Here is a 26,810-nt window from a genome sequence, read left to right as displayed (position 1 = left end):
CGGGCAAGCTGTCGACCGCCATCTTGGCGGTGTAAGAGAGAAAAAAAAAATCCTCGCTCCAAGTACACGATACCCAAGCAGGAATGTGGTAGACATCCTGTTTTTGGCAAAGGAAGGACTAGTTAGTGGATGGGTTTAGCTTCGTTAGACCGGCCTCATTGGGCCAGAACAAGTCCTCATGGGGCCCGTGGACTAGTTGGAGGGAATTGTAGTCTAGATTTAGAAATGGGAAATGGATTTTTGGGGGACAGTGACAGACATGGAATGTGTAGTGGGGACGTAGCTTAGCTACGTAGATTCAATGGAACATGCATTAGAATAAGGGACAACGAGGGAGCACGAGTTAGTTAGGGGAGTTTAGTGAGGAGAATGGCAGTGTTGAGTTTTGTGGAGTAAATTGAAAGAAGCAGGTTGAGTGAGTATGGGTCAGCGGGCCCGAGTGTGTGAGTGGAGTGAATGTGGAATGCATGGTGCGAATGACTGAGTGGGGGGGGAGGAGTGAAACCCACCCAAGTGACCCCGGGGTCAGTGTAATGTTAGTTAGCGGGTTAGTCAAATTCACCAAATGGAGGTCGTTCTGTTGTTGGTGGTGTATGAAGGCACGAAACCCATTTGGAGGGGTGCAGGAGTCCATGGACCGGCTGGGATTGTGGCTGTTGAAAGGTGAGTATCGAGTAGAGGGCACCCCAGGCACTGCACTAGTCGGCCAGAGTAGGCCAAGGGTCCAAAGGACCGGGATAGTGTACTGTCATAGATAGGGCACAGGCGACCCTTGGAAGCCAGAGCACCAAAGATGCCACGTGGGCATGGAAGGGAAGCAATGCCACGAAGGGCACCCCCCCCCCCCCCCGTGTTCATAGGGAGCTTGGATAGTTCATAGTTCAATAAATCGATAGGCTTGGAGACAGACTCAGGGTCCGGGGGTGCCATGGTTTGAGTTCGGCAGATGGTAGTCCCTGCCAAGTGAGACATGCTGCCCAGCCATGAAATTGTGCAAGGGCACGAGTGAAAATTTGAGGGCTAGGCCAAAAGTTATAATGGCCACCAACACAGGCGACAGGAATTATGGTTGTTAGAACCAATAGTTTAAGGTGACAGGCATTTTGGAAAGCCCCAGGGTAGTTTAAAGTTTAATAAATGCTAGGATAGTGAGGAAATGTGCCATACCAGGCATAGTGGCGTGCGCCTGTAATCCGGCTACTCAGAGGCTTGGGTTGGAGGATCGCTTGAGGACGGGTGCTCTGTGCTGGGCCTCATTATGAGAGGGTGTAGGGCAGCCCGGAATCATGGTGAAACCCAACCCTTATCCCTGTGTCGTAAGAGGCAACCAGGGTTGTGTCAGGAAGGGCATCCGGCGTAAAACCTGTGCCAAATCAGTATGCGGATCATAACGGATGATCCGCTGTAGCGACCCCTAACGGGAGCAGCCGAAAGAAGAACAACAACAGTTAGGAAATGTACCCCTTCACCCTCCGTAGGCCACTGGACCCACCTTGGTAGGATTGCTGAAATCTGTGGGATGCCATTCGGAGGCTTCATTGGGCCTCGAGACGGGACACTAGTCTCTTCCCTATTCCCCTCCAAAATAGGAATGTAGGGGTTGGGAGTTGATTGACAGGATAGGTTAGCCGGACAAAGACGATAAAGGGGGTGAGGGAGACGAATTATATAAAATAAAATAAAAAATAATAAAAAGGGGCTAAGTTTGGTTTTGTTGGTACAAATTAAGGGAGTGGGTATGGACAGAGACAGGCAAAGGCAAAGGACAGGATAGGTTGGGGGAGACAGTAGGGTAGGTCCGAGCCCGTTTTTGGAGCGGCCGGCACCACCGCACTCCCTCCAGACCCACACGAACATACTGGAGGCCGGCCAGCTTCAGATGCCGGCCTGTGTTGTGCTACATCGCCTGGTCCGCATTGCCTTGCCATCCCTTGTTTGCCCGCCTCTGCCATGACCCCATGCCTGCTACCCTTGTTTGCATTGCCCCATTTCACCATTACCATGTGCGCCAGGACCATCTCCAGTGTTTGCAAGGACTGCCCTGCAGGCAGCGGCACATGGGGACTGCATTGGTGCAGCCCGTGCATCGTTGCATCCATTTTTGTTTTTGCATCTTCCATCCATTTCAAATGAGCCAGAGAGAAATGAGCCAGAGACTTATTTCAAATGAGTCAAATGAGCTGCATTGAGCAGCCTGGCCACATCTTTCTTCTTGCATAAAGGCCACTTCAAATGGCCTGTGGGACGGCGCATGGCCTGCCGTGTTAGGGTGAGTTGCCTCCAGCAGCTGGGGTATGAAGGAAATCGAGAAGAAGGTTCATTGGAATACTCAAGGGGGACCTTTTGAGCAGGCCCTGAGGACGACTGACCTTCTAGCTGCTGGGCACTCACCCACAGACAAACTGTTAACTTTGCCATGCCTCTTTCCCACAGATGACAGGTCCTGGGCCATGGTTAGTGTAAATATTAGTTTAGGTAAAAAAATTGTGAATAAGTTCTTTGACTCACGTGCATGTTTGTCGTAGCGCCGGCATTTTAGTTAAGTCGTCTGTATGAGTCTGATAGTTTAGTTATGCAGCGCATTAGGTTATTTATTTTTGGGACACGTATAAAAAAATGTCGCACTCAGGGATCCGAAGGTAAAACCTACTAGGGGAGAACTTACACATGCTGGTCACACGAAAATTTGACGACTCGGGACGAGTCTGTAAAAGGGGGATGGGGTAGAGTTACGAATCTGGAACCCATCGCAAACAACATACAGGTCCTATAGAACAGTTACTGTATATCGGTATGTGTTTTTAGTTAGGGTCCCCGTCCCTCGTTTAATGGGTGAATAAATGTACATGTGCTGTGAGTTATTTTTATAGTTAGGATTTTTACGAATTAGCATATTCCATTCTCGACAGGAAGCTCAATTGCCCGGATGGAGCTGAGGTGGATGAACTGGCGGGTCTGGCGTTTGACAATTACGACGAGGTCGTACATACCCTTTCTGGAGCAAACACATTGCACGATACCATGGGTATCTTTTATCAAACCATTCCCGCCTGGATAGGAGTACCCCTTGAAGAAGTGTTTCTGGAGGAGTCGATGCCCACTGTGTCGTCCCACAAACGGCGGCCAAGACGAAAAGTAAATGTCCAAATTGCGGCACTGGAGCCATACCGGAAGAAACTTCGCATGGACCGCTTCACGTACAAAAACATGGGTGTATTGAGTCTAGCTGATAAGTCTCAAAACTCTAGAAAGTTGGGCTTTATCTGGATGGCTGCACATGCTCTCGAGAGGGAAAATATTCCAATGCGGGCCGGCTTCATGAGTCATTTCTATGTTGACCACCTCCCTAAACAACGTGTCTTCTACATGAAAAACATTCCGGAGCCGCCTACGAGCAAAGATGTCATTCTCCAGACCCTCAAAGTGACACAGGCATGCTCTGCCGAGCTCGGGCAGAGGTACGGAGTCGTGACTTACGACTTGGATGTGGCAAAGAATGCTTTGAAAATCCAATCCACTGAAAGTCCAACATTTGATGATTTATTCATCCTGTTCGGTGTTTCCCATATCTCACGATGTCTATTCAGAGCAATAGGAAAGCTAATCAGTGAATCCGGAGGACCACAGCTCCTGATTGATGCAGATGTCCTTGCATCTGGCTCAGTACGTGGCTTCATCGAATGCACCAACTACACCCGCTGAAAACGTCTGCACCCAATGTTTTCCTTAGCCTTGCGCATTCTTCACTTCAGAGAATTTCTGACCACATATGAGAACTTCGACGAATTGGTTACTCTGATTCATTCCGTGGATATGACCAACGCCCAGTCAATGGACACCATGGCTGAATCTCGGGTCATTAATGCAGTACTAGATGAGTACGGGAAGTTGGTGCAGAGCACACTAGATGGCGAGTTCGGCAAAACCGCGCAGTTTTGGTTGCAGTGCGTTGGCTACGTGGATTTGTTTCTCATCATGGACAGAGCTGTCCGCACGAATGATGTTGACCTGTTCATCTGGGTGATTATACAGGTGAGTGACGTCTTCTTTGCCACAAACCGCCACTATTACTTAAGATGGATGACGAAATATCAGCTTGATTTACTGAATATCGAGTTTACACACCCTGGACTGATGGAGATGCTACGGCAAGGGCTGTTTTCGTGTCGCAGAACAGAGAACCAGTTCAGCCGACTGCCCATAGACCTGACCCTCGAGCAGATGGTCAATTGTGATGCTTCTTCAAGGCAGACGGGATTTACGGGTTTTATTCAATATGGCCAGGATGCTACGAACAAACGATGCACAGGCGGAACTGTCTGCAAGCCGCATACGGCGAGATAATACCAATCTACAGAAACTGATGAAGAGTATCCAGACATCGGCATATCCATTCAAACTCGATACTCTTGATCTGATCAACGTCAGTACGGTAAAAAGCACGACCTCTGAAATCACCGAGTCACTTCTAAATATCGTTAATGAAGGTCGCAAGCGACACATTTCATTCATCCAAGAATGCACTGAAGACGCTGACAGATTTGAGAAGCCAATCAAGAAAAACCAACTCAAGATATTTTCAAATCAGGGAGCGAAGAACCCAAGGGCGCAAAATCCCATCATCAGACAGCTTCGGTGTATCAGAGACATGTTCGGCAGAATAGCCATTGTCGCGTCACAAAGTAAAGTCGATCTCAAGTACCTGCTTTCTCACCCTCTGACGCTAGTACCTCTCACAATGTGTAAAACGGACGGAACAATAATGCACACAGAAAAGAGTGCCCTTTTCTCTGTACTTGAACAAAAGTATCACAGCATGGAAGTCCACCAGCTCTTGATGTGCACGTTAATGAAGGTAACTACCAGCTTCGACTCCTCCCACCGTCGCTCCCACCAACTTATGGAGGGTTATCGCAATCAATTCTTCACGCTGTTGTTGCGTACCCATCCACGAGGGTTGATATCGTCTTCGACACCTATGAACAACCTTGGATTAAAGACTGTGAACGGGAAAGACGCGGCGCTGAAGATGTACGCTACACGATCACTGGCCCAGATCAACTCCGCCCTAAGGATTTGAATAGTGCGCTGAAATTGACGTCATTCAAAAGCCAGCTACCGCGATTCCTTCTTAAAGATTGGGGAGACCAACGTCATGCCCATGCTAATTTCTGAGATGGCGAAGAACAGAGTATAGTTCAGGCATCAGATCAATGATTATTTATAGTTCAGATTGTCTGACATTGATTTCTGATTGGGACCAGTCTTGTACCGTGTCACTGTGTACCGTGACAAGAAAGTTTATATTGGAGGTGACGATGTCTGCGCACGCTTTGCTGTGGGGGGCGGACAGATCCATAAGTCTATAGTTGGAGAACTATGCAGCAATCATCCTGAAGGAGACACGAGAATCTGCCAGCACCTTATGCACATCAACGAGTCACGACTGTCTGATAACGATAATGTGGTGATCAGGGCATCGGACACTGATATCCTCATCATACTCCCCCATCACGTTCACGAAACGACCCTAGGTGTATGGATGGAAGTTGGCACGTCAGGTCGAGGTGACAGAAGATATGTGAACGTATCCCGGATCGCAGAGGCATGTGGACCCTTGCTATGCGCCACGCTCCCTGCGTTCAATTCATTCATGGGTTGCGATTACACTCCAGCCTTCTCACGAAAGGGGAAAAAGGGCCCGCTCGCTATTCTGGAGAAAGATCAACGGTACCAGAAAGCCTTCGCAGAACTATGTCGAGAAGCGCCCAACGAGACCGTGGTGCAAGCCATTGAAGACCACGTGTTTGTTGTACGGTGCCAAAAAGCCCATGGCGCTGAACAAATACAGACACCGTGTATTTGAAATAGCGTACGCTCCCAAGGACTCTGCCAAACCATTCGCAAAAATGATAGGTGTTGACATGAGTAGCTTACCACTTTGTGAGGCAGAGGTGAGACAGCAAATTGAAAGAACTGCGTTGGTGGTGAAATACTGGCATGATGCTCACCTCAACAGTGTGACCAAAATACCTAGTAAGGGTTGGGAGTTGATTGACGGCACTTATTGTTTTGTGTGGTTTGAAGGCGACCAACTTCCAGACGATGTTATTCCCGAAAAGCAGAAGGAAGACGATGAAAATAGTGATGGTGATGATGAAAACTAACAGATAGATGAAAGTGGTTTGTTAGATGATGATGATGACTTGGATGACATTGATGATAGCGATGACACTGCTTAATGATAGCATATGCTTGTTCTTTTCAAGTGTCTGATTTGGACCCTTTTCACCTCCTCTAATTTCGGACCTCCTCACAGCACCTCTAATTAAATTTTTCAGCACCTCTAATTTAGGCCCTTCTTGTCTCAATGGGCCAAGGTAATTTTTTTTCTTGAGCGGTGTTTTTGATGATTTGGACATTATAGTATTCTAAGACCATTTTATAGTTCGTGCTTAAAAATTTTATGAAAACAAACTGGGGGCCCTTTTTGGGGCCTTCTTGTTCAGCCAAGCCTGCATATTTTCATTCTTGAGTTGTCATTTAATGATTTCAGTTCAATAAATCGATGATTTCAATTTTCGTTTTTCTCGTGCTCGATAGTTTCACTAAAAGTACAAAAGGGGCTTTTTTCAGGGACCGAAAACCCTTGAATGCCATGGTGGCCGAACTCAAGAAATGGTTTATTTAGTTTTTCATGCCATGGGCCATCACATGACACCTTGAAACCTTTCGTGCGCAATACTTTAATTAAACGTCACTGGGCTCTCGAACTATTAAGCCAACACCAGGCATATAGTCCATCACTGCATTTGGAAAGCAACTATTTTTGAGGTCAAAAGGTTAAAGATCAACTCAAGGTCAAGTTTCTAAAATCAAATTTCATCTGAAAAATCGTCAATTTTCATCTGATTAATCTGGAAATTAAGCAGCAATTGCAGAGTACATCCCTGAATTTGGAAACCAACTATTTTTGAGGTCAAAGGTCAACTCAAAGTCAAACTTCAGAAATCATCAATTTTATTCTGAAAAATAATCAATTTCATCCACCAACTATTTTTGAGGTCAAAAAGTCAAAGGTCAACTCAAGGTCAAACTTCTAAAATCATAAATTTTATTCTGAAAAAGAATCAATTTCATCCGATTGACCTGAACTTTGATTAAGATTCTGAATTTTAATCTTAATGAAATGGACAATTTCATGTATCCATGGCAACCTTTTGTCTGTCTGTCTGTCTCTATCTGTTTGTTGCCGATGGGTCACAATTCCAAACCGATCGTCATGAAACTTTACCAAGTGTAGGTTGTCTCAACTGAGAAGTCTATTGATTTTGAGGTCAAAGGTCAAATAGAGGTCAAATTCCTGAAATTGTCATTTTTCATCCGATTGACTTGAAATTTGAACAAGATTTGCATGTTGCATCACTGAATGAGGAAACCATCTATTTTTGAGGTCAAAGGTCAATTCAAGGCCAAACTTATAAAATCATTAATTTAAATCTGAGAAATAATTTTCATCCAATTGACCTGAACTTTGAGATTGTGAATTATAATCTTAATGAAATGGACAATTTCATGTATCCATAGCAACCTTTGGAGAGGGGGTAGATTTTGAAAGTATCGTGCTCTGCACGATGTCGTTTTCTTGTTTTTAAAACATTGATCCGACCATGGAGATAGATCGGGCTTTTGCCCTCATGTGCTGCAATCTGGCCTGAAAAAAGAACTTGCTTGAGTGCTTCAGCCATTGAGCGAGTGCTCTGCAAGAAACTTGGTAATTGAACATATCCCTGTTCTCGGAGTCTCGGTTCTCGAGTCAATAAAGAGATGCAATACCGTCCAGTACTAGCGAATCTGCAGCGGGGAATTCGTTACTACGCGTGTGATTGGCCGATGTTCTGTCGCGGTGTTTTCAAGGAGTTCGCGTCACCGAATAAAGCTTTTAAACCGTGTGCCACGACGGTGTTGTGAGTTTGGTGGATGATCAGGAATTTTTATATAATGGAGTATGATATTAAATGGAAACAGCAAATGAGGCGAACAGCGTAAAGTCCCGAGGATTTATTATTTTTTTTTATATTTGGCTGTAACCGACGAGTTTGGGTTTGTGGCGTTTTTCGAGTCTCACGGCTCTGAGAGCGTCAGGAAACGCAAAAATAGGAAGAAGAATGTAAATGGCAGCAGTCTTCGTATCCACAGGAAATCGCGAGCAGTTCCGGCTTCGGTGATGACGCGTCAGGTGTATTTATCCTTGTTCCCCTGCAACAAGTGATTCTGGGTCTCCGTGTTTGCGCGATGGACGAGCGGCTGGACTGCAGGTGCAGGGCGATGTCAGTTATCATTGTGGTTGATGATCCACGGTCGTGACCTGTGGAGATGCTTCCCCGCCCCACCCCCACCCACCCCCACCTCCTCTCCCCCATCCCACCCCCACCTCCTCTCCCCCATCCCACCCCCACCCCTCTCCCCCACCCCAACTCCTCTCCCCATCCCACCCCCACCTCCTCTCCCCCACTCCAACTCCTCTCCCCCCACTCCAACTCCTCTCCCCCCCACCCAACTCCTCTCCCCCCCCCACTCCAACTCCTCTCCCCCCCACTCCAACTCCTCTCCCCCCACTCCAACTCCCCTCTCCCCCCCCTCCAACTCCTCTCCCCCCACTCCAGCTCCTCTCCCCCCACTCCAACTCCTCTCCCCCCCCCACTCCAACTCCTCTCCCCCCCCACTCCAACTCCTCTCCCCTCCCCCACTCCAACTGCTCTCCCCCTCCCCCACTCCAACTGCTCTCCCCCTCCCCCACTCCAACTGCTCTCCCCTCCCCCACTCCAACTGCTCTCCCCCTCCCCACTCCAACTGCTCTCCCCTCCCCCACTCCAACTGCTCTCCCCTCCCCCACTCCAACTGCTCTCCCCCTCCCCACTCCAACTGCTCTCCCCCCTCCCCACTCCAACTCCTCTCCCCCTCCCCCACCCAACTCCTTTCCCCCTCCCCCACCCAACTCCTCTCCCCCTCCCCACTCCAACTCCTCTCCCCCTCCCACTCCAACTGCTCTCCCTCCCCACTCCAACTGCTCTCCCCTCCCCCACTCCAACTGCTCTCCTCCCCCACTCCAACTGCTCTCCCCTCCCCACTCCAACTGCTCTCCCCCTCCCCCACCCAACTGCTCTCCCCCTCCCCCACCCAACTGCTCTCCCCCTCCCCCACTCCAACTGCTCTCCCCTCCCCCACTCCAACTCCTCTCCCCCTCCCCCACTCCAACTCCTCTCCCCCTCCCCACTCCAACTCCTCTCCCCCTCCCCACTCCAACTCCTCTCCCCTCCCCCACTCCAACTCCTCTCCCCCTCCCCCACTCCAACTCCTCTCCTCCCCCACTCCAACTCCAACTCCTCTCCCCTCCCCCACTCCAACTCCAACTCCTCTCCCCTCCCCCACTCCAACTCCAACTCCTCTCCCCTCCCCCACTCCAACTCCAACTCCTCTCCCCTCCCCCACTCCAACTCCAACTCCTCTCCCCTCCCCCACTCCAACTCCAACTCCTCTCCCCTCCCCCACTCCAACTCCAACTCCTCTCCCCCTCCCCCACTCCAACTCCAACTCCTCTCCCCTCCCCACTCCAACCCAACTCCTCTCCCCTCCCCCACTCCAACTCCAACTCCTCTCCCCCTCCCCACTCCAACTCCAACTCCTCCCCCTCCCCCACTCCAACTCCAACTCCTCTCCCCCTCCCCCACTCCAACTCCTCTCCCCTCCCCACTCCAACTCCTCTCCCCCTCCCCACTCCAACTCCTCTCCCCTCCCCCACTCCAACCCCTCTTCCCACCCCACCTCCTCTCCCCCCCACCCCCACTCCGCTTCCCACCCCTCTCCCCCCCTACCCCAACCTCCTCTCCCACCCCCCCACCTCCTCTTTCCCCCTTTATCTGTTGCTTTTACATGTATCACGTAAACAATGCCAATTACACATGGTGCACTTTCGTAGTGTTTAAATCGAATGTCGGATAATTAATTAGCAGCCGGACACGACAGGTAGTGAGGAATAAACTTGCAGAGGAGGTTGGTGCTGGCCTGCGTTGCAAATTGTGTGTGTGTGTGTGTGTGTGTGTGTGTGTGTGTGTGTGTGTGTGTGTGTGTGTGTGTGTGTGTGTGTGTGTGTGTGTGTGTGTGTGTGTGTGTGTGTGTGTGTGTGTGTGTGTGTGTGTGTGTGTGTGTGTGTTTGTGTGTTTCTGTGTTTGTGTGTTTGTGTGGTTGTGTTGTTGTTGTGTTGTTGCTGTGTTGTTGCTGTGTTGTTGCTGTGTTGTTGCTGTGTTGTTGTTGCTGTTGTTGCTGTTGTTGTAGCTGTGTTGTTGCTGTGTTGTTGTGGTGCTGTTGTTGTGGTGTTGTTGTTGTGGTGGTGTTGTTGTTGTGGTGTTGTTGTTGGGGTGGTGTTGTTGTTGTGTTGTTGTTGTGTTGTTTTTGTGGTGGTGGTGTTGTTGTGGTGGTGTTGTTGTGTTGTTGTGTTGTTGTGTTGTTGTGTTGTTGTGTTGTTGTGTTGTTGTGTTGTTGTTGTGTTGTGTTGTTGAGTTGTGTTGCGTTGTTGTGTTGTCGTGTTGGTTTGTGTTGTTGTGTTGTTGTGTTGGTTTGTGTTGTTGTGTTGTTGTGTTGTTGTGTTGTTGTGTTGTTGTGTTGTTCTGCTGTTGTGTTGTTGTGTTGTTGTGTTGTTGTTTTGTTGTGTTGTTGTGTTGTTGTGTTGTTGTGTTGTTGTGTTATTGTGTTGTTGTGTTGTTTTGTTGTTTTTTTTTTGTGTTGTTGTGTTGTTGTGTTTTTGTGTTTTTGTGTTGTTGTGTTGTTGTGTTGTTGTGTTGTTGTGTTGTTGTGTTGTTGTGTTGTTGTGTTGTTGTGTTGTTGTGTTGTTGTGTTGTTGTGTTGTTGTGTTGTTGTGTTGTTGTGTTGTTGTGTTGTTGTGTTGTTGTGTTGTTGTGTTGTTGTGTTGTTGTGTTGTTGTGTTGTTGTGTTGTTGTGTTGTTGGGTTGTTGTGTTGTAGTGTTGGTGGGATGTTGTGTTGCTGTGTCGTTGTGTTGTTGTGTTGTTGTGTTGCTGAGTTGTTGTGTTGTTGAGTTGTTGTGTTGTTGTGTTGTTGTGTTGTTGTGTTGTTGTGTTGTTGTGTTGTTGTGTTGTTGTGTTGTTGTGTTGTTGTGTTGTTGTGTTGTTGTGTTGTTGTGTTGTTGTGTTGTTGTGTTGTTGTGTTGTTGTGTTGTTGTGTTGTTGTGTTGTTGTGTTGTTGTGTTGTTGTGTTGTTGTGTTGTTGTGTTGTTGTGTTGTTGTGTTGTTGTGTTGTTGTGTTGTTGTGTTGTTGTGTTGTTGTGTTGTTGTGTTGTTGTGTTGTTGTGTTGTTGTGTTGTTGTGTTGTTGTGTTGTTGTGTTGTTGTGTTGTTGTGTTGTTGTGTTGTTGTGTTGTTGTGTTGTTGTGTTGTTGTGTTGTTGTGTTGTTGTGTTGTTGTGTTGTTGTGTTGTTGTGTTGTTGTGTTGTTGTGTTGTTGTGTTGTTGTGTTGTTGTGTTGTTGTGTTGTTGTGTTGTTGTGTTGTTGTGTTGTTGTGTTGTTGTGTTGTTGTGTTGTTGTGTTGTTGTGTTGTTGGTTGTGTTGTTGTGTTGCTGTGTTGTTGTGTTGTTGTGTTGTTGTGTTGTTGTGTTGTTGTGTTGTTGTGTTGTTGTGTTGTTGTGTTGTTGTGTTGTTGTGTTGTTGTGTTGTTGTGTTGTTGTGTTGTTGTGTTGTTGTGTTGTTGTGTTGTTGTGTTGTTGTGTTGTTTTGTTGTTGTGTTGTTGTGTTGTTGTGTTGTTGTGTTGTTGTGTTGTTGTGTTGTTGTGTTGTTGTGTTGTTGTGTTGTTGTGTTGTTGTGTTGTTGTGTTGTTGTGTTGTTGTGTTGTTGTGTTGTTGTGTTGTTGTGTTGTTGTGTTATTGTGTTGTTGTGTTGTTGTGTTGTTGTGTTGTTGTGTTGTTGTGTTGTTGTGTTGTTGTGTTGTTGTGTTGTTGTGTTGTTGTGTTGTTGTGTTGTTGTGCTGTTGTGTTGTTGTGTTGTTGTGTTGTTGTGTTGTTGTGCTGTTGTGTTGTTGTGTTGTTGTGTTGTTGTGTTGTTGTGTTGTTGTGTTGTTGTGTTGTTGTGTTGTTGTGTTGTTGTGTTGTTGTGTTGTTGTGTTGTTGTGTTGTTGTGTTGTTGTGTTGTTGTGTTGTTGTGTTGTTGTGTTGTTGTGTTGTTGTGTTGTTGTGTTGTTGTGTTGTTGTGTTGTTGTGTTGTTGTGTTGTTGTGTTGTTGTGTTGTTGTGTTGTTGTGTTGTTGTGTTGTTGTGTTGTTGTGTTGTTGTGTTGTTGTGTTGTTGTGTTGTTGTGTTGTTGTGTTGTTGTGTTGTTGTGTTGTTGTGTTGTTGTGTTGTTGTGTTGTTGTGTTGTTGTGTTGTTGTGTTGTTGTGTTGTTGTGTTGTTGTGTTGTTGTGTTGTTGTGTTGTTGTGTTGTTGTGTTGTTGTGTTGTTGTGTTGTTGTGTTGTTGTGTTGTTGTGTTGTTGTGTTGTTGTGTTGTTGTGTTGTTGTGTTGTTGTGTTGTTGTGTTGTTGTGTTGTTGTGTTGTTGTGTTGTTGTGTTGTTGTGTTGTTGTGTTGTTGTGTTGTTGTGTTGTTGTGTTGTTGTGTTGTTGTGTTGTTGTGTTGTTGTGTTGTTGTGTTGTTGTGTTGTTGTGTTGTTGTGTTGTTGTGTTGTTGTGTTGTTGTGTTGTTGTGTTGTTGTGTTGTTGTGTTGTTGTGTTGTTGTGTTGTTGTGTTGTTGTGTTGTTGTGTTGTTGTGTTGTTGTGTTGTTGTGTTGTTGTGTTGTTGTGTTGTTGTGTTGTTGTGTTGTTGTGTTGTTGTGTTGTTGTGTTGTTGTGTTGTTGTGTTGTTGTGTTGTTGTGTTGTTGTGTTGTTGTGTTGTTGTGTTGTTGTGTTGTTGTGTTGTTGTGTTGTTGTGTTGTTGTGTTGTTGTGTTGTTGTGTTGTTGTGTTGTTGTGTTGTTGTGTTGTTGTGTTGTTGTGTTGTTGTGTTGTTGTGTTGTTGTGTTGTTGTGTTGTTGTGTTGTTGTGTTGTTGTGTTGTTGTGTTGTTGTGTTGTTGTGTTGTTGTGTTGTTGTGTTGTTGTGTTGTTGTGTTGTTGTGTTGTTGTGTTGTTGTGTTGTTGTGTTGTTGTGTTGTTGTGTTGTTGTGTTGTTGTGTTGTTGTGTTGTTGTGTTGTTGTGTTGTTGTGTTGTTGTGTTGTTGTGTTGTTGTGTTGTTGTGTTGTTGTGTTGTTGTGTTGTTGTGTTGTTGTGTTGTTGTGTTGTTGTGTTGTTGTGTTGTTGTGTTGTTGTGTTGTTGTGTTGTTGTGTTGTTGTGTTGTTGTGTTGTTGTGTTGTTGTGTTGTTGTGTTGTTGTGTTGTTGTGTTGTTGTGTTGTTGTGTTGTTGTTGTGTTGTTGTGTTGATGCGTTGTTGTGTTGTTGTGTTATTGTGTTGCTGTGTTGTTGTCTTGTTACATTGTTGTTCTATTGCGTTGTTGTGTTGTTGTGTTGTTATGATGTTGTGTTGTTGTGTTGTTGTGATGATGTGTTGTTGTGTTGTTGTGTTGTTGTGTTGCTGTGTTGATGTTGTGTTGTTGTGTTGTTGTTGTGTTGTTGTTGTGTTGTTGTGTTGTTGTGTTGTTGTGTTGTTGTGTTGTTGTCTTTTTGTGTTGTTGTGTTGTTGTGTTGTTGTGTTGTTGTGTTGTTGTGTTGTGTTGTTGTGTTGTTGTGTTGTTGTGTTGTTGTGTTGTTGTTGTGTTGTTGTTGTTGTGTTGTTGTTGTTGATGTTGTTGTGTAGTTGTTGTTGTTGTGTTGTTGTGTAGTTGTTGTGTTATTGTGTCGGTTTGTTGCTGTGTTGTTGTGATGTTGTTGTGTTGTTGTGTTGTTGTTGTGTTGCTGTGTTGTTGTTGTGTTGTTGTGTTGTTGTTGTGTTGTTGTGTTGTTGTTGTGTTGTTGTGTTGTTGTGTTGTTGTTGTGTTGTTGTGTTGTTGTTGTGTTGTTGTGTTGTTGTTGTGTTGTTGTGTTGTTGTTGTGTTGTTGTGTTGTTGTTGTGTTGTTGTGTTGTTGTGTTGTTGTGTTGTTGTGTTGTTGTGTTGTTGTGTTGTTGTGTTGTTGTGTTGTTGTGTTGTTGTGTTGTTGTGTTGTTGTGTTGTTGTGTTGTTGTGTTGTTGTGTTGTTGTGTTGTTGTGTTGTTGTGTTGTTGTGTTGTTGTGTTGTTGTGTTGTTGTGTTGTTGTGTTGTTGTGTTGTTGTGTTGTTGTGTTGTTGTGTTGTTGTGTTGTTGTGTTGTTGTGTTGTTGTGTTGTTGTGTTGTTGTGTTGTTGTGTTGTTGTGTTGTTGTGTTGTTGTGTTGTTGTGTTGTTGTGTTGTTGTGTTGTTGTGTTGTTGTGTTGTTGTGTTGTTGTGTTGTTGTGTTGTTGTGTTGTTGTGTTGTTGGGTTGTTGTGTTGTTGTGTTGTTGTGTTGTTTTGTTGTTGTGTTGTTGTGTTGTTGTGTTGTTGTGTTGTTGTGTTGTTGTGTTGTTGTGTTGTTGTGTTGTTGTGTTGTTTTGTTGTTGTGTTGTTGTGTTGTTTTGTTGTTGTGTTGTTGTGTTGTTTTGTTGTTGTGTTGTTGTGTTGTTGTGTTGTTTTGTTGTTGTGTTGTTGTGTTGTTGTGTTGTTTTGTTGTTTTGTTGTTTTGTTGTTTTGTTGTTTTGTTGTTGTGTTGTTGTGTTGTTGTGTTGTTGTGTTGTTTTGTTGTTGTTGTTGTTGTTGTGTGTATGGAGAGTGTCTGTGTCCGTATGGGGGTTTCAGCAGGTGGAACGGAGCCCACCCCCCCCCCCTTTCAAGTGTCCACCCTCGTTTCGGTGAAGGATCCTGATTCATGGCCAAAGTTGTAAAGTTTTCTTGTTTCCAGAGTTTTGTTCCGAGGGCTCTTTTCAGGATCGTCATTGATCCCCTGACAGCTACAAACTGTAGTTCGTGTGTGGTAATGTTCCCGGGATGGCTTGTGGGCTAATTGTGAGGTTCTTCTTCATCATTCCAATTGCTCCAATTATCGCTGGTACAATTTTGGTGCTCTTCAATCCTCAGCTTCCAGGATCTTTTCACTTCATTCTTGAGGTCTTGATATTTGGTCATTTTCTTGATTTCTCCCTAATTTAGACCGACGTCACTATGCACTGAAACTTCAATTTAACAACGCCTTCTTTTCCTTTTTAGGTCATCTCTTCGAGCATGACCTAATAATATGGGTGTCGATGTCCATCGATCCGTCCGTCCGTCCGTCCGTTCACAATGAAGTTGAAGCGGGAGATCTGGTCATTAGTGATCCTGATAGAGGTCGATGAGACATACACCATGGTATGACTTTCAAGGTCAAGGTCACGAGCCCTTTGAAGTTGCAAAAATGACGATTTTCAAATTCTATCTCCTCCACCATTTCCAAAGCAATCTTGAATTTTATTGTGGCATATGAATCTATGGGACAATATCTAAATTTGGTCAGGCCGGATTTTCGATATTCGCTTTCGTTTTCATGTCACGTGACTTCAAAGTTGGCAAAAAATGCGAAAATGACGATTTTCAAAATCTATCTCCTCCTACATTTCTCAAGCGATCTTGAATTTGATTGTGGCAGATTAATCTATGGGACAATATCTAAATTTGGTCGGGCCGGATTTTCGAATTTCGCTTTCGTTTTCTTGTCATGTGACTTCAAAGTTTGCAAAAACTGCCCGACCTTCAGGATGCTATATATTCTCCACTGGGCATGGTCAAAGTTAGTGAATGGTGTCATTGCATAGCAGCTGACCTTGTCTTTCATGTCCATTCTTAAGAAATATCTTGGAATACGTACACGTCACGTGACTGAATTTTGCGAAAACTGCTTCATGTAGTTGCAAAATGACGATTTTCAAAATCTATCTCCTCCTACATTTCTTAAGTTATCTTGAATTTGATTGTGGCATATGAATGTATGGGACGATATCTAGATTTGGTCGGGCCGGATTTTTTTCTCGCAGAGATGACCGTCACTCCCACACGGGTGTATTTGTTAGGTCATCTCTTCGAGCATGACCTAATAATATGGGTGTCGATGTCCTTCGATCCGTCCGTTCACAATGAAGTTGAAGCGGGAGATCTGGTCATTAGTGATCCTGATAGAGGTCGATGAGACGTACACGATGGTATGACTTTCAAGGTCAAGGTCACGGGGCCTTTGAAGTTGCGAAAATGACGATTTTCAAATTCTATCTCCTCGTACATTTCTCAAGCGATCTTGAATTTGATTGTGACATATGAATCTATGGGACAATATCTAAATTTGGTCGGGCCGGATTTTCGATATTCGCTTTCGTTTTCGTGTCACGTGACTTCAAAGTTGGCAAAAAATGCGAAAATGACGATTTTCAAAATCTATCTCCTCCTACATTTCTCAAGCGATGTTGAATTTGATTGTGGCATATGAATGTATGGGACAATATCTAAATTTGGTCAGGATGGATTTTCGAATTTCGCTTTCGTTTTCGCGTCACGTGACTTCAAAGTTTGCAAAAACTGCCCTACCTTCAGGAGGCTATATATTCTCTACTGGACCTGGTAAAAGTTAGTGAATGGTGTCGTTGCATAGCAGCTGACCTTGTCTTCATGTCCATTTGAAAGAATACCGATGTCTTCGAATACGTACACGTCACGTGACTTCGAATTTTGCGAAAACTGCTTCATGTAGTTGCAAAATGACGATTTTCAAAATCTATCTCCTCCTACATTTCTTAAGTTATCTTGAATTTGATTGTGGCATATGAATCTATGGAACAATATCTAGATTTGGTCGGGCCGGATTTTCGATATTTGCTTTCGTTTTCGCATCACGTGACTTAAAAGTTGGCCAAAAATCCCTCCTGACCCGAGAACACTACACCCTAGTAACAGGAACTCATGCTTGTTTCTCGCAGAGATGACCGTCACTCCCGCACAGGTGTATTTTTTGTCAGTCACGATCGGTGATGATGGTTATACTTGTCCTCCAGAGCTATTAGATCATCCTTCACCACAATCTTAAAATTATGTCAGAATTGTGAATTACTTAACTTCTAATCTGTATCCACTTCTCTATTTTTTTTGTTTTAGTTCCTCTGACTTTGCTGCCAACAATTCCACAACAACACATGCAGCTGCTTTGCTGTCTGGTCTTGCCCAGCTTCGTTCAGGTACACGCTTCTGTGACATTCGTTTAATTGCTGGTGGGGCTGGTGTAATGTCTGGAGTACCTCCTCACCTGTGTGGAGCAGTTGGAGAAGCACCACTGGGCGGCGAATACAAGGGAGAACAAAGCGTCATCAAAGACATTCCAGATGAGGCGAAGGAAAGGATTATCGGACAACCTCATAAGGATAGGAAAACGAGGGAAGGCACACATGCTTTTCTTGCTCACAAAGCTGTGCTTGCTGCTGCAAGCCCTTACTTTTCAGCAATGTTTGATGCAGGAATGCTTGAGGCGGAGAAAAAAGAGATTACAATTTACGGGGTTGAAACGGACATCTTAGGATCACTTCTGGATTTCATTTACTCTGGTAAGTGCTTTGCTTAAAAAATGTGTGGACTCTTGTCCTTGTTATATGGAGGCATCATTTGAGGCCAACATGCTTCAGCATGATAAATTTCTGTTTCTACGGAGTTCTACATTATCTGAAATCCATGTAAATGACTGGTAATATTTTTGTGTGCCGAGGGTCGGTGGCGAGAACAGCCACTAGGTGGAGGAGGTTACGTCGTCTCCCACCGAACCGCCAGAATTGTAGGCCATCACTCCGGGAGCCATGGAACCCCAATATCTCAACCGCGTGGCGTAGGGTTATTCGTCTATAGCCAAAATACCTCGGTATCCACGCAGTCTCGACTACTGGGGATCCACGCCCTCGGAACGCCTGGTTAAACAGAATTAACTCTACCAGCAGTGGTAAAGGTTACACTTCCAACTACCGCTTTGTCACCTACCTTTCCGGCCCGTTGCAGTTGAGCGGGGTCTGCCCAGGGCGTCCCGGCTAATGTAGACTGATTACCGGGGATGAAACCCTGCTTATACTCAGACCCAGACCATGCTGGACCAATGCAAGGAGGGTCGGAAACAGACTGGGATCATGTCTAATAAATTTATTTAACAGTAAATCAAAAGACAAAAGGGGCGAGACTTCAACGAATATGCAGGCAGTATTTACAATGTTGCAAAAGCACTTGTTCAGATCTACTTACCAGACGGGCCCACACGCAGACACACGCAAAAAGAAAAGAAACCCAGAGTCTTTATTGGACCCTCGCAGCCATGAGGAGAGACGAGCTGGGGGGTGGGGGGGGTCAGAGTTCGGATGGCACCTGTGGGTCGTTGAAGGTCCCAGCCGCACGTGCGTGATCCGTGGATCGTGGCGGCACTCGCGTGGCGAATTGTCGGGGCTCACAAAACTCCTTTCCACGTAACAGCCACTGTGAACAAACTCTCTCAGCGCCAACCAACCCCATGACTCCTTGCAACCAGCACTCCTCGCAACCAGCACTCCTCGCAACCCTCCGAACTCCTCTACTGTGCACCAACCGACAACCATGACTCTTCTCTTCAGAGAGCCTCTCAGCCATATATCTCCTCCCACCACGGGGAGGGGCTCTTGACGAGAATCTCCTCATTGGCCGTCTCTCATTTGCCTACGGCCACACCTTACCGGGGCGGAGCCTTGGCCCTTGTTAAGAAACCCCAGTTATTCCTCCACATGGCTTCGCTCGCACTGAGTAACAGTGTCCGCTGAAAGAGCTACCATATAAAAACCATCCTTTGTGGGGCCCGAGGACCAGAACCGCGAGGCCCCCTCTCGGCAAGTCAAGGTATGAGTGGCCAACGGGTGGTGACTGAGCATGATGGGCAGAAGGGGTCGTGCAGATGGGGTGATTTATTCGAGATGTGATGTTTTTTTCTAGTTAGGTTATTACATCTCAACGCACACATTTGTTTCTCCCACAAAACAAAAGGAAGGGGATCTGACTACACACGTACTTACCAGCATTACTAACTTTTGGGACCTGAATGTTGGGTGCTTATTGTGAGAGATGTTTATTGAGTGGTCACATTTGATCCATAGGTGAACATTAATCCATAGTCAGTAACTATATACCAGCTAGTGCTGGATTTGAACCAGTGTGTTCCTGCTACTTTTAAAATGTATTCTGCAGACAGCTTCTTTTAGTTTGGCTTTGTCCCTGGTTTTCCTTTAGCTAAGGCCAAAAAAAAAAAATGTTGCATTGGCGTAACGGGTCACTGAAAAATAGGGTAGGTCGGTCGGGATCTTTTTTTTTTTTTTTCCTAATAAATCCCTCCCAAAATCTCCCCCGGCTCGAGTACCACCCTTTTTGTCGGCGGGTTCTGTCCGAAACACTTCCCGGTTTTTGCGATCGCGATCGCAATCAACAAGATACTTGAAAACGATAGCAAAACAACAAAAATAGCAATAAAATGTTTTTGTTTTTTTTTCAAATTTTTTCGGCAAAAATTTTCGATAGCAAAAAAACAAAAAAAAACGTAGGGTCGGCGGAATTTTTAGGGTCGGGCGGGTTACCCCAATGCAACATTTTTTTTTTTTTTTGGCCTAACCCACAGTATGTCCTTGGGTGAACTGAGATGCTGATACTCCCACGTTCCAGTTCTGGGAACAAGGGCTTTGTGTTTGTTATCAACAGGTGCCAATGATGTTTAGCACCCTCGTGTAGGGTTGCCAATTCTCCCTAAGGCCCATAGGGAGGAGGGAATGGGCTAACTGGCACATTTATTTCATTTATTTTCTTATTTCCACACCCAATTCTGCTTTTGTGTGCTTATAAATATACGTGTTTTATAGTTTGAACTTTAATGTGATTCGGAGGCCCGTTGGTTTAGGGTCGTTGCATCACATTCCGCCTGCGTGTGCTATCTTTTGAATAAACGGTATCATTCGAGAATCCTCATTCGACTCTGTCATCATACCTGGCCGGGTGAAAGGGTCCTAACGCTCATGGTTTCCAGATTCGTAACAATATAATGCAAATTCTGATACAACCTTGCCAGATAACATTATTGTTGCATTTCATTTGTGAAAGTTCAGTTCAACTTTATGAAAACCGATTGTTCGAAATTTTTTGTGAAAAAAAGTATAAGGTTGTGGATGTGGTTCTATAAGGTTGTGGATGTGGTTCATCCTGGCTGTAGGATGTGGTTGTAATTAGCCTATTTGGAGCAGCATTGTTCTTGGTGATTATGTGATCAGCAGTGAATAGCATTTTAAAACAACTAGTCCATCAATGTTGGGCTGATTGTGTGCAGCTCATCTCTCCTGAAATATTTTCTTGTTTGTGCCCTAATTGCCAAAAATATCATTCAGTGTCGCACCTGTGAACTCGTGCACATGCTCCTGCATTGTTGGTCCATCTGCGAGTAGTGGGAGACAGGGTTTTGCAATCGTTTCCTGTCTGTCTGTCTGTCTGCCTGGCTCCAGACCATAACTTTTTTATTTTTACCATTTCAGCTCTTGTCATCAAATTTTCACCAAACGCTTATTATGAGAATATGGAGAAGAATATACACTATCACGTCTGGACAGTTAAGACCGACCTGGATGGATAGCCAAGATATTTCCCTTGGAGGTGAACAGCCGAGTCCTCAGAGATGATAGTGTGCAAGGGACTGGAGACGGCAAAGCACGCACCAGAGGGGTTTACTAGGACGGAAGCACAAGGGTTATACTCGGACCCACAACGAATAAACAACACAAGCAAATTTGATGAACATAAATCAAAGTGTGATGTAATAAAAATAAATCAAAGCATGAGTTGATGAAACATGAAGTAAGTTAAAGCCTAAAGTTCAGACATCTCCACACAGACTTGAATACAAACAAGGGGAAAGAGAAAATAACAGAAAATCCTCCCTTTATTCTCCAAGCTATGCTCTGTTTCTTCCAAAAACAAAAAAAACTTCATCTTTTGTAAACATAATGCATATTTAACAAAACTGATTGGTATTCATTGTCCTTTTTAAACATTCCATGCTGAAGGGGGTTGAATCGGAGGAACCTGTTGTGATGGGGGAGGAGTGGGAGGGATTTCAGCTTGCAGTGCGTAGAAACTTGATTTCTGGAGAGGTACATCATTCTTGATAATGTAAAATGTGAATGCTCCAGCTCAGAGTGATGCTCGAAGCAATACAACACCAAGGAATAGTTTTGATGCACCCGCACAATTAAAGGTTTGTGATTTAGAGATAATATGCTCGGTATGGCAAGCACTGCACACAGTTGGGAAAGATTAGCATTGCCAGGCATTTTTATGCAGAGCATTGCATCACTGATCGCGGTACCTCATGCACTAACCTTATACCCGCTCGTTTAATAACAGACATTTTGCTGTCATTAGTTACAACCAAAGTGATGTGGCCATTATGCAAGATACAACAACATGTCTACAAACTGGTCTTGATCATTTTTATTTGTCACTGTTCACCATATTTTCTGCATCATTGCACAGCAATAATGCAGCATACTATGATTAACAAAACACCTCGTCAGCAATAACACAATAATGTGAGCCAATACATTTTCCTCAGTCTCAGGATGTGTACATGTAAAAAAAAAAATAATATGGTATGTGTTTGATCCAAAAATTCTCCAAATGTGTAATTACTTTTATTGCATGTCTTGCAAGTTACTTACCACAGTGACTTAGTCGAGTTAATCTGCATGCGAAAACCACGTGCCATTACGCATCTATTGGGTACATTTTCCTGGGCGAAAGTCTCTTGCAGACCTGATCGGGTATCTGTGCATGGTTTTATTTGACTTGGTACCAGCAAATACAACCCGTTGCTTCGCTGACAGGTATATTAAAAGGGAGGGAGAGTTGGGTGTGGGGGAAGCGAGTAAGGAGTTGGGGAAGGGAAGGCAGCATGAGGGGAGTGCAGGGGAAGGCATGGTAAGTAAGTGTCAAGGGAGGGTCCGCCTGGACATGACCACCATCCAGATACATCGAGGGAAGGCCATGTGAGGGGAGGTTCCATCCGGATACGTGTGGAGACAGAGAGGGAAAGATATATATATATATATATATATATATATATATATATATAATAAAGAAAGACCCATCCACATCTCTCACCTGTGAATGGAGGGAATAGCCAATTAGCTTTCGCCTAAAGTGCTTCCCTTGTGGAGGCCTTCTTGGGTTGCTTTATGCAGCTTCTTCAGCTGGAGGAGTGTGGGAGGTGTCAACTATTCCTACATATATATATATATATATATATATATATATATATATATATATATATATATATATATATATATATATATATATATTTCTGTGGACCCGGGGGTCAGGGATGAAGACCACGAGGGGTGAACTACCTCGGGTTCCTACCAGACTCTCCGGAATCGCAGGCCGTCACACATGAATAACGCCAATAACTCAACCACGTGACTTCGGGTCCTCCGTGTGATTAATACCATTTACCGGGGAACATGCCCTCAGTACGCACTTCCTCAAACAGGATCCCCTTACCAGATCAGATGCAGCTGAGCGGAACTGCCATGCGCGTACTGGCTAGGAAACGGATCATTGGGAATAACATCTCGGCTGGACCAATAGAAGAAAACAAAAACGAGCTGGGAACATTTCTATGCAACACATTCATTTACAATTAAGTGAGGAAAAGTATGTGGCACATTGAATGTGTTTTTATTTTATGTACAGCAGGAGATCGCAAGGAATTTGTGGGGTGTGGCAAAAGACAAAGAGCAGGATTATCCCGACTATCTTCGATAATGTTACTTACTCTAGGACAAGTGCCAACACACACACACACACACACACACACACACACACACACACACACACACACACACACACACACACACACACACACACACACACACACACACACACAGCCAAAGAGAAAGGTGAGAATCCATCCATTGGGACCCGACTCTGTGCAGAGTGTTGGTGCTGCCGAAGCAGTTTCCTTGACTGTTGGACACAATCCTGGACAGGCAGAGTCAGCCCCACCTGGAATGACTTAAACAGCCGAGGGGGATTTGAACTCGGGATCCAAGGATCCCAAGCCCAAGAGGTGAGGATGAGCGTCCTCGAAATACTTGGCGCGGTCGGCTAACCAACACTGCCCAGGACGCTTGGCGGGGTAGTTGAAAAGATTGGTGTCCATGGTGTGGGAGGTGCTATAGATGCAACGTGAGAGGTTTAGTGCTGTGCCAGAAGAAATAGGGATTGCGAGTCAGTTAAGTTTTACTTTGTGCATCCACAGAAGACCCGATAGAGGAGTGCATAAAGAGAGAGGAAAATAGATGCATGAGGAGAAAGATCCCTAACCTAGCCATGTGAAGGTCTATGTGTGGCGTGTACCTCCGTGGGATGCTCTACCTGAGTGTTCCCACCTTGTGATATGGCGCGTTCTCATTTATTTTCTGGGGCTCGTGGCAACATGTGCTCCACACTGCTCTGTCTGTCTGGCTGCGTGGAGGTGGCAGGACGTAGACAGCACGGCAGGGAGTCTCGAAGGATGGCAGTCAGCTCAAATCAGGTTCTTGAAGAAGAAGAAGAAGAAGAAGAAGAAGAAGCTCTCTGAAGAGAAGTGTGCTCTGGATGGCAATTGCACACAAATAATGTTCTGAAAAAGAGAGAGAAACTCCAACGGCTCCATACTTCTCCTTGTATAAGCCACAGGTGAAGGTTGTGGCGAGGACTGCAAAGCGACGCTCTGTGGCCCAAATCCTGATGTATTGGGCCACAGCGGCACCAGCCATGCCCTGACAGGCTCTGGTACCAGAAACCAGCTCAGATGCCTACCAGCTTCAGCACGGCTCAGAGCGCCTGACTTAGCATAGGGCATGCTCCCCGGCCCTGAACGTGCACTGAGTGCAGTCCAAATGTCAGATGACAGCGGACTTTCCCTGCCACCCACGGGCTCCCTCATGAGCCAAAATTCACACCCGGGACCCGAACCAAGCTCCCGGATCAACCTTCCCACGACCCCTCCTCGTTGCCTCATGATCTGAAGACTGGATGAGGGTTGCAACAATTCCGGACGCTCACCCAGGACCTTCCCAGTGAGATGCAGTGGAGCTATTGGCGTCTGTTGCGTGGTCGAGCATCGCGCTGTGCCGAGGACAATCCAACGCTGCGCGGTGCTCCTCAAAATACTGGTGAATTGTAGCGATGCAGAGGTACGAGGGGGTGTGGGAATATTTTTCTTGTGTGTGGGAGGTGTTTGTGGTCGAAGTGGTGACATCTGGTGAGCGAGGTGAGCAAGGTGAGGTGCCGGTTGGGAATTGGCATGCAGGTTTGAATGAAGTCACGGCACGTGATTCCCATGTGCAGGTTGTATGTTGTGCAGCGGGGATGTGGATGATCCAAGCCACGGGAGGCATCGTGGTGTGCTTATTAACCATTGTCTATTGAGTGGCGTGTGTGCTTGCATGCTTGTTGTATGCTTTGGCTAAAAGGAAAAGGTTAGAGTAGGGGTCAGAGCATGAATCGGAGATATTTATTTGACCTTACGACGAGACCCATGCAATGCACTTTGTCCCGTTAACCCACGAGACATGAGGGAAGGACGAACTACATATATACTAATGAAATAACTGCCTGGGGGTCACTATGTTGTGTGCCATTGCCTTAGAGACATGCGGTTTTGCTGAACCGCCAACACACACACACACACACACACACACACACACACATATTTGCGGGCCGAGGATCGGTGGTGAGAATGGCCACTAGGTGGGGGAAGGTTACGTCGCCTCCCACCGAACCCCCGGAATTGTAGGCCGTCACTCCGGATAACTCCGCGAGCCGGCGGGTCGCTTAACCGACCGTGGAACGCCAATATCTCGATCGCGTGGCAAAGGGTTATTTGTCTAGAGCCTAAGTATCCACGTAACCTCGTCTGGACCGGGGATCCACGCCCTCGGAACGCCTGGTCGAACCGGATTTACTCTACTGGCAGCGGTAAATTCTCATTACCGACTACCGCTTTGCCACCCACCTTTTTGGCTCGCCTGCCTGCCAATATTCATCTCCTGTTATCCATCTCCACCTGCCAATACCCACTCTTGAGGTCCAAAGTTGAGAACCATTTGAGCCTGAAACGGCGTCAAGGGTATCGTCAATTCTAGGCAGGGGATAGGAGTCTTTGAGTGTCACGTTAAGCTGGCGATAGTCCATGCAGAAACGCGTGGTCCCATCCTTCTTTTTGACCAACACAACCGGTGACATCCAAGGACTCCCTGAGGACTCAATGCCACCTGCCTTGAGCATCTTTTCTACCTGTTCATCAGCCTCCTCTCTCTTGCTCCAAGGGAGCTGTCGAGCAGGCTGACAGACAGACTGAGCCCCATCGGTGTGGATCTGATGTTTCACCAGGCCCGTACATTCAATATCCTCGGGTGAGAAGGAGAAGATATTTATGTGTGGGTCGACCAGTTTGTGTAAGGCCTCCCGCTGGGCGTTCTCTAAATCTACGCAACTCCGATTTACCATCTCCCAAATGGGATCGGGCCAATCCCTACCAGGCTCTGAAGACCCCCTCTGGGGCCGGTCTGGCTCGATGTTATCGTCCCTCAGCTCTGCGACTTGTTCCACGGGGGTTCAATCTGCCACCTTCGTGCCGCGTCCAATAGTGCGTGGTTCCCTGCTAACATTAATTACCCTGACTGGCACGACCGGCCCGTCGGTGTTTACTAGGGTGCGGCCCACGACTAAGCCCGGGGTCGATTGCCCCACCAGTAATTCAGCCAGGCCACCAGAGCCCTGCCATGTTGAGTGAGCCCGCCACCTGCCGGAATTATTTCCTCGGCACCTGGGTGGATGCTCACGGAGTTGGGACCCTCCAGCTCTACCTTCTCATCTGTGTTCATACCCCCCAGCAGCAACTCGTCACCACCCATCTGCATGACCCCTTGGCCCAAGTCGATTTTGCAACCACCGGCGGTCAGCACACCCAACCCTATTAAACATGGGTCGCACACCTCCGCCACCCAAACCTCTATTTTCCTTTTCACTAAGCCCAATTTAAGGGTCACGAAACCAAGCCCTATGATGGGGGCCGTTGCCCTGGAAGCTAGCTGCAAACTATGATTTTGTTCTCCTTCCTCTGTGGAAAAGCCATCAGAAGAATCTGGAAATTGCTGGAAACTACTGAAACTAGAAGGGCACTCGGTAGAGTGCATACCTCCGCCATGCAATGCCTAATCCACAAGAACACATCTGGCCCAATAAATTTTTGAAATATCATGCTATATATCGTTTTTGGCCTGATCTCTCAATGGTGAAGAATCACTTGGAAAAATTAAATATTTCTCGTATCCAGATGCGGATTCAGATCTTCACCAAAATTGAATCAATTTGTCCTTGCCACACACGCACGCACACACACGTGTCCACCAAGTTTTATTCGAATCCGTCTTCAACTTTTTGAGATATCGTGAGTAGAGGATAAATGGGGCTTCTGAGGCATCCATGCAAATGAATGGGGAAAAGGGGGAAAACTCTGAATCAACCCCGAAAAAACACAAAACAGGAGACTTATTCCTCCCCCCCCCCCCCACCCATACAAATGAATGGGGAAACCGTACTGATTCAAGGCTCATCAGGTTAAAACAGGAGAATGATTTTCTCCCTCTCCCATACAAGCTCATGTTAAATTGAGACTGATTTTCTCCCCCTCCCATACAAGCTCATGTTAAATTGGGTGTCTCAAAGCCCAAAAAACCCAAAATA

General features: G+C 45.9%; 1 protein-coding gene across 4 annotated transcripts in view; it reads left to right on the top strand.

Moving 5' to 3' along the window:
- Positions 1 to 7,965: 7,965 nt before the first annotated feature.
- The window catches only part of IPP (intracisternal A particle-promoted polypeptide), an 87,082-nt gene continuing 68,237 nt past the window's right edge, over positions 7,966 to 26,810 (top strand). The window contains exons 1-2 of one of the 4 annotated variants that reach the window (XM_085886095.1): positions 7,966 to 8,330; positions 17,142 to 17,584. In XM_085886095.1, the coding sequence (XP_085742221.1) occupies positions 8,296 to 8,330; positions 17,142 to 17,584 (478 nt within the window). In that variant the 5' untranslated portion in view covers positions 7,966 to 8,295. The remainder of the gene's footprint in view (positions 8,331 to 17,141; positions 17,585 to 26,810) is intronic. The other 3 variants (XM_085886094.1, XM_085886092.1, XM_085886093.1) reach the window with 3 other exon arrangements.

Source organism: Eptatretus burgeri, chromosome 6, assembly GCF_056783735.1.
Source record: "Eptatretus burgeri isolate ZD-2024b chromosome 6, Ebu_testis_v1, whole genome shotgun sequence".
Lineage (NCBI taxonomy): Eukaryota > Metazoa > Chordata > Myxini > Myxiniformes > Myxinidae > Eptatretus > Eptatretus burgeri.
Note: the sequence above shows the minus strand (reverse complement) of the source record. Positions and strands in the feature narration are given on the sequence as shown.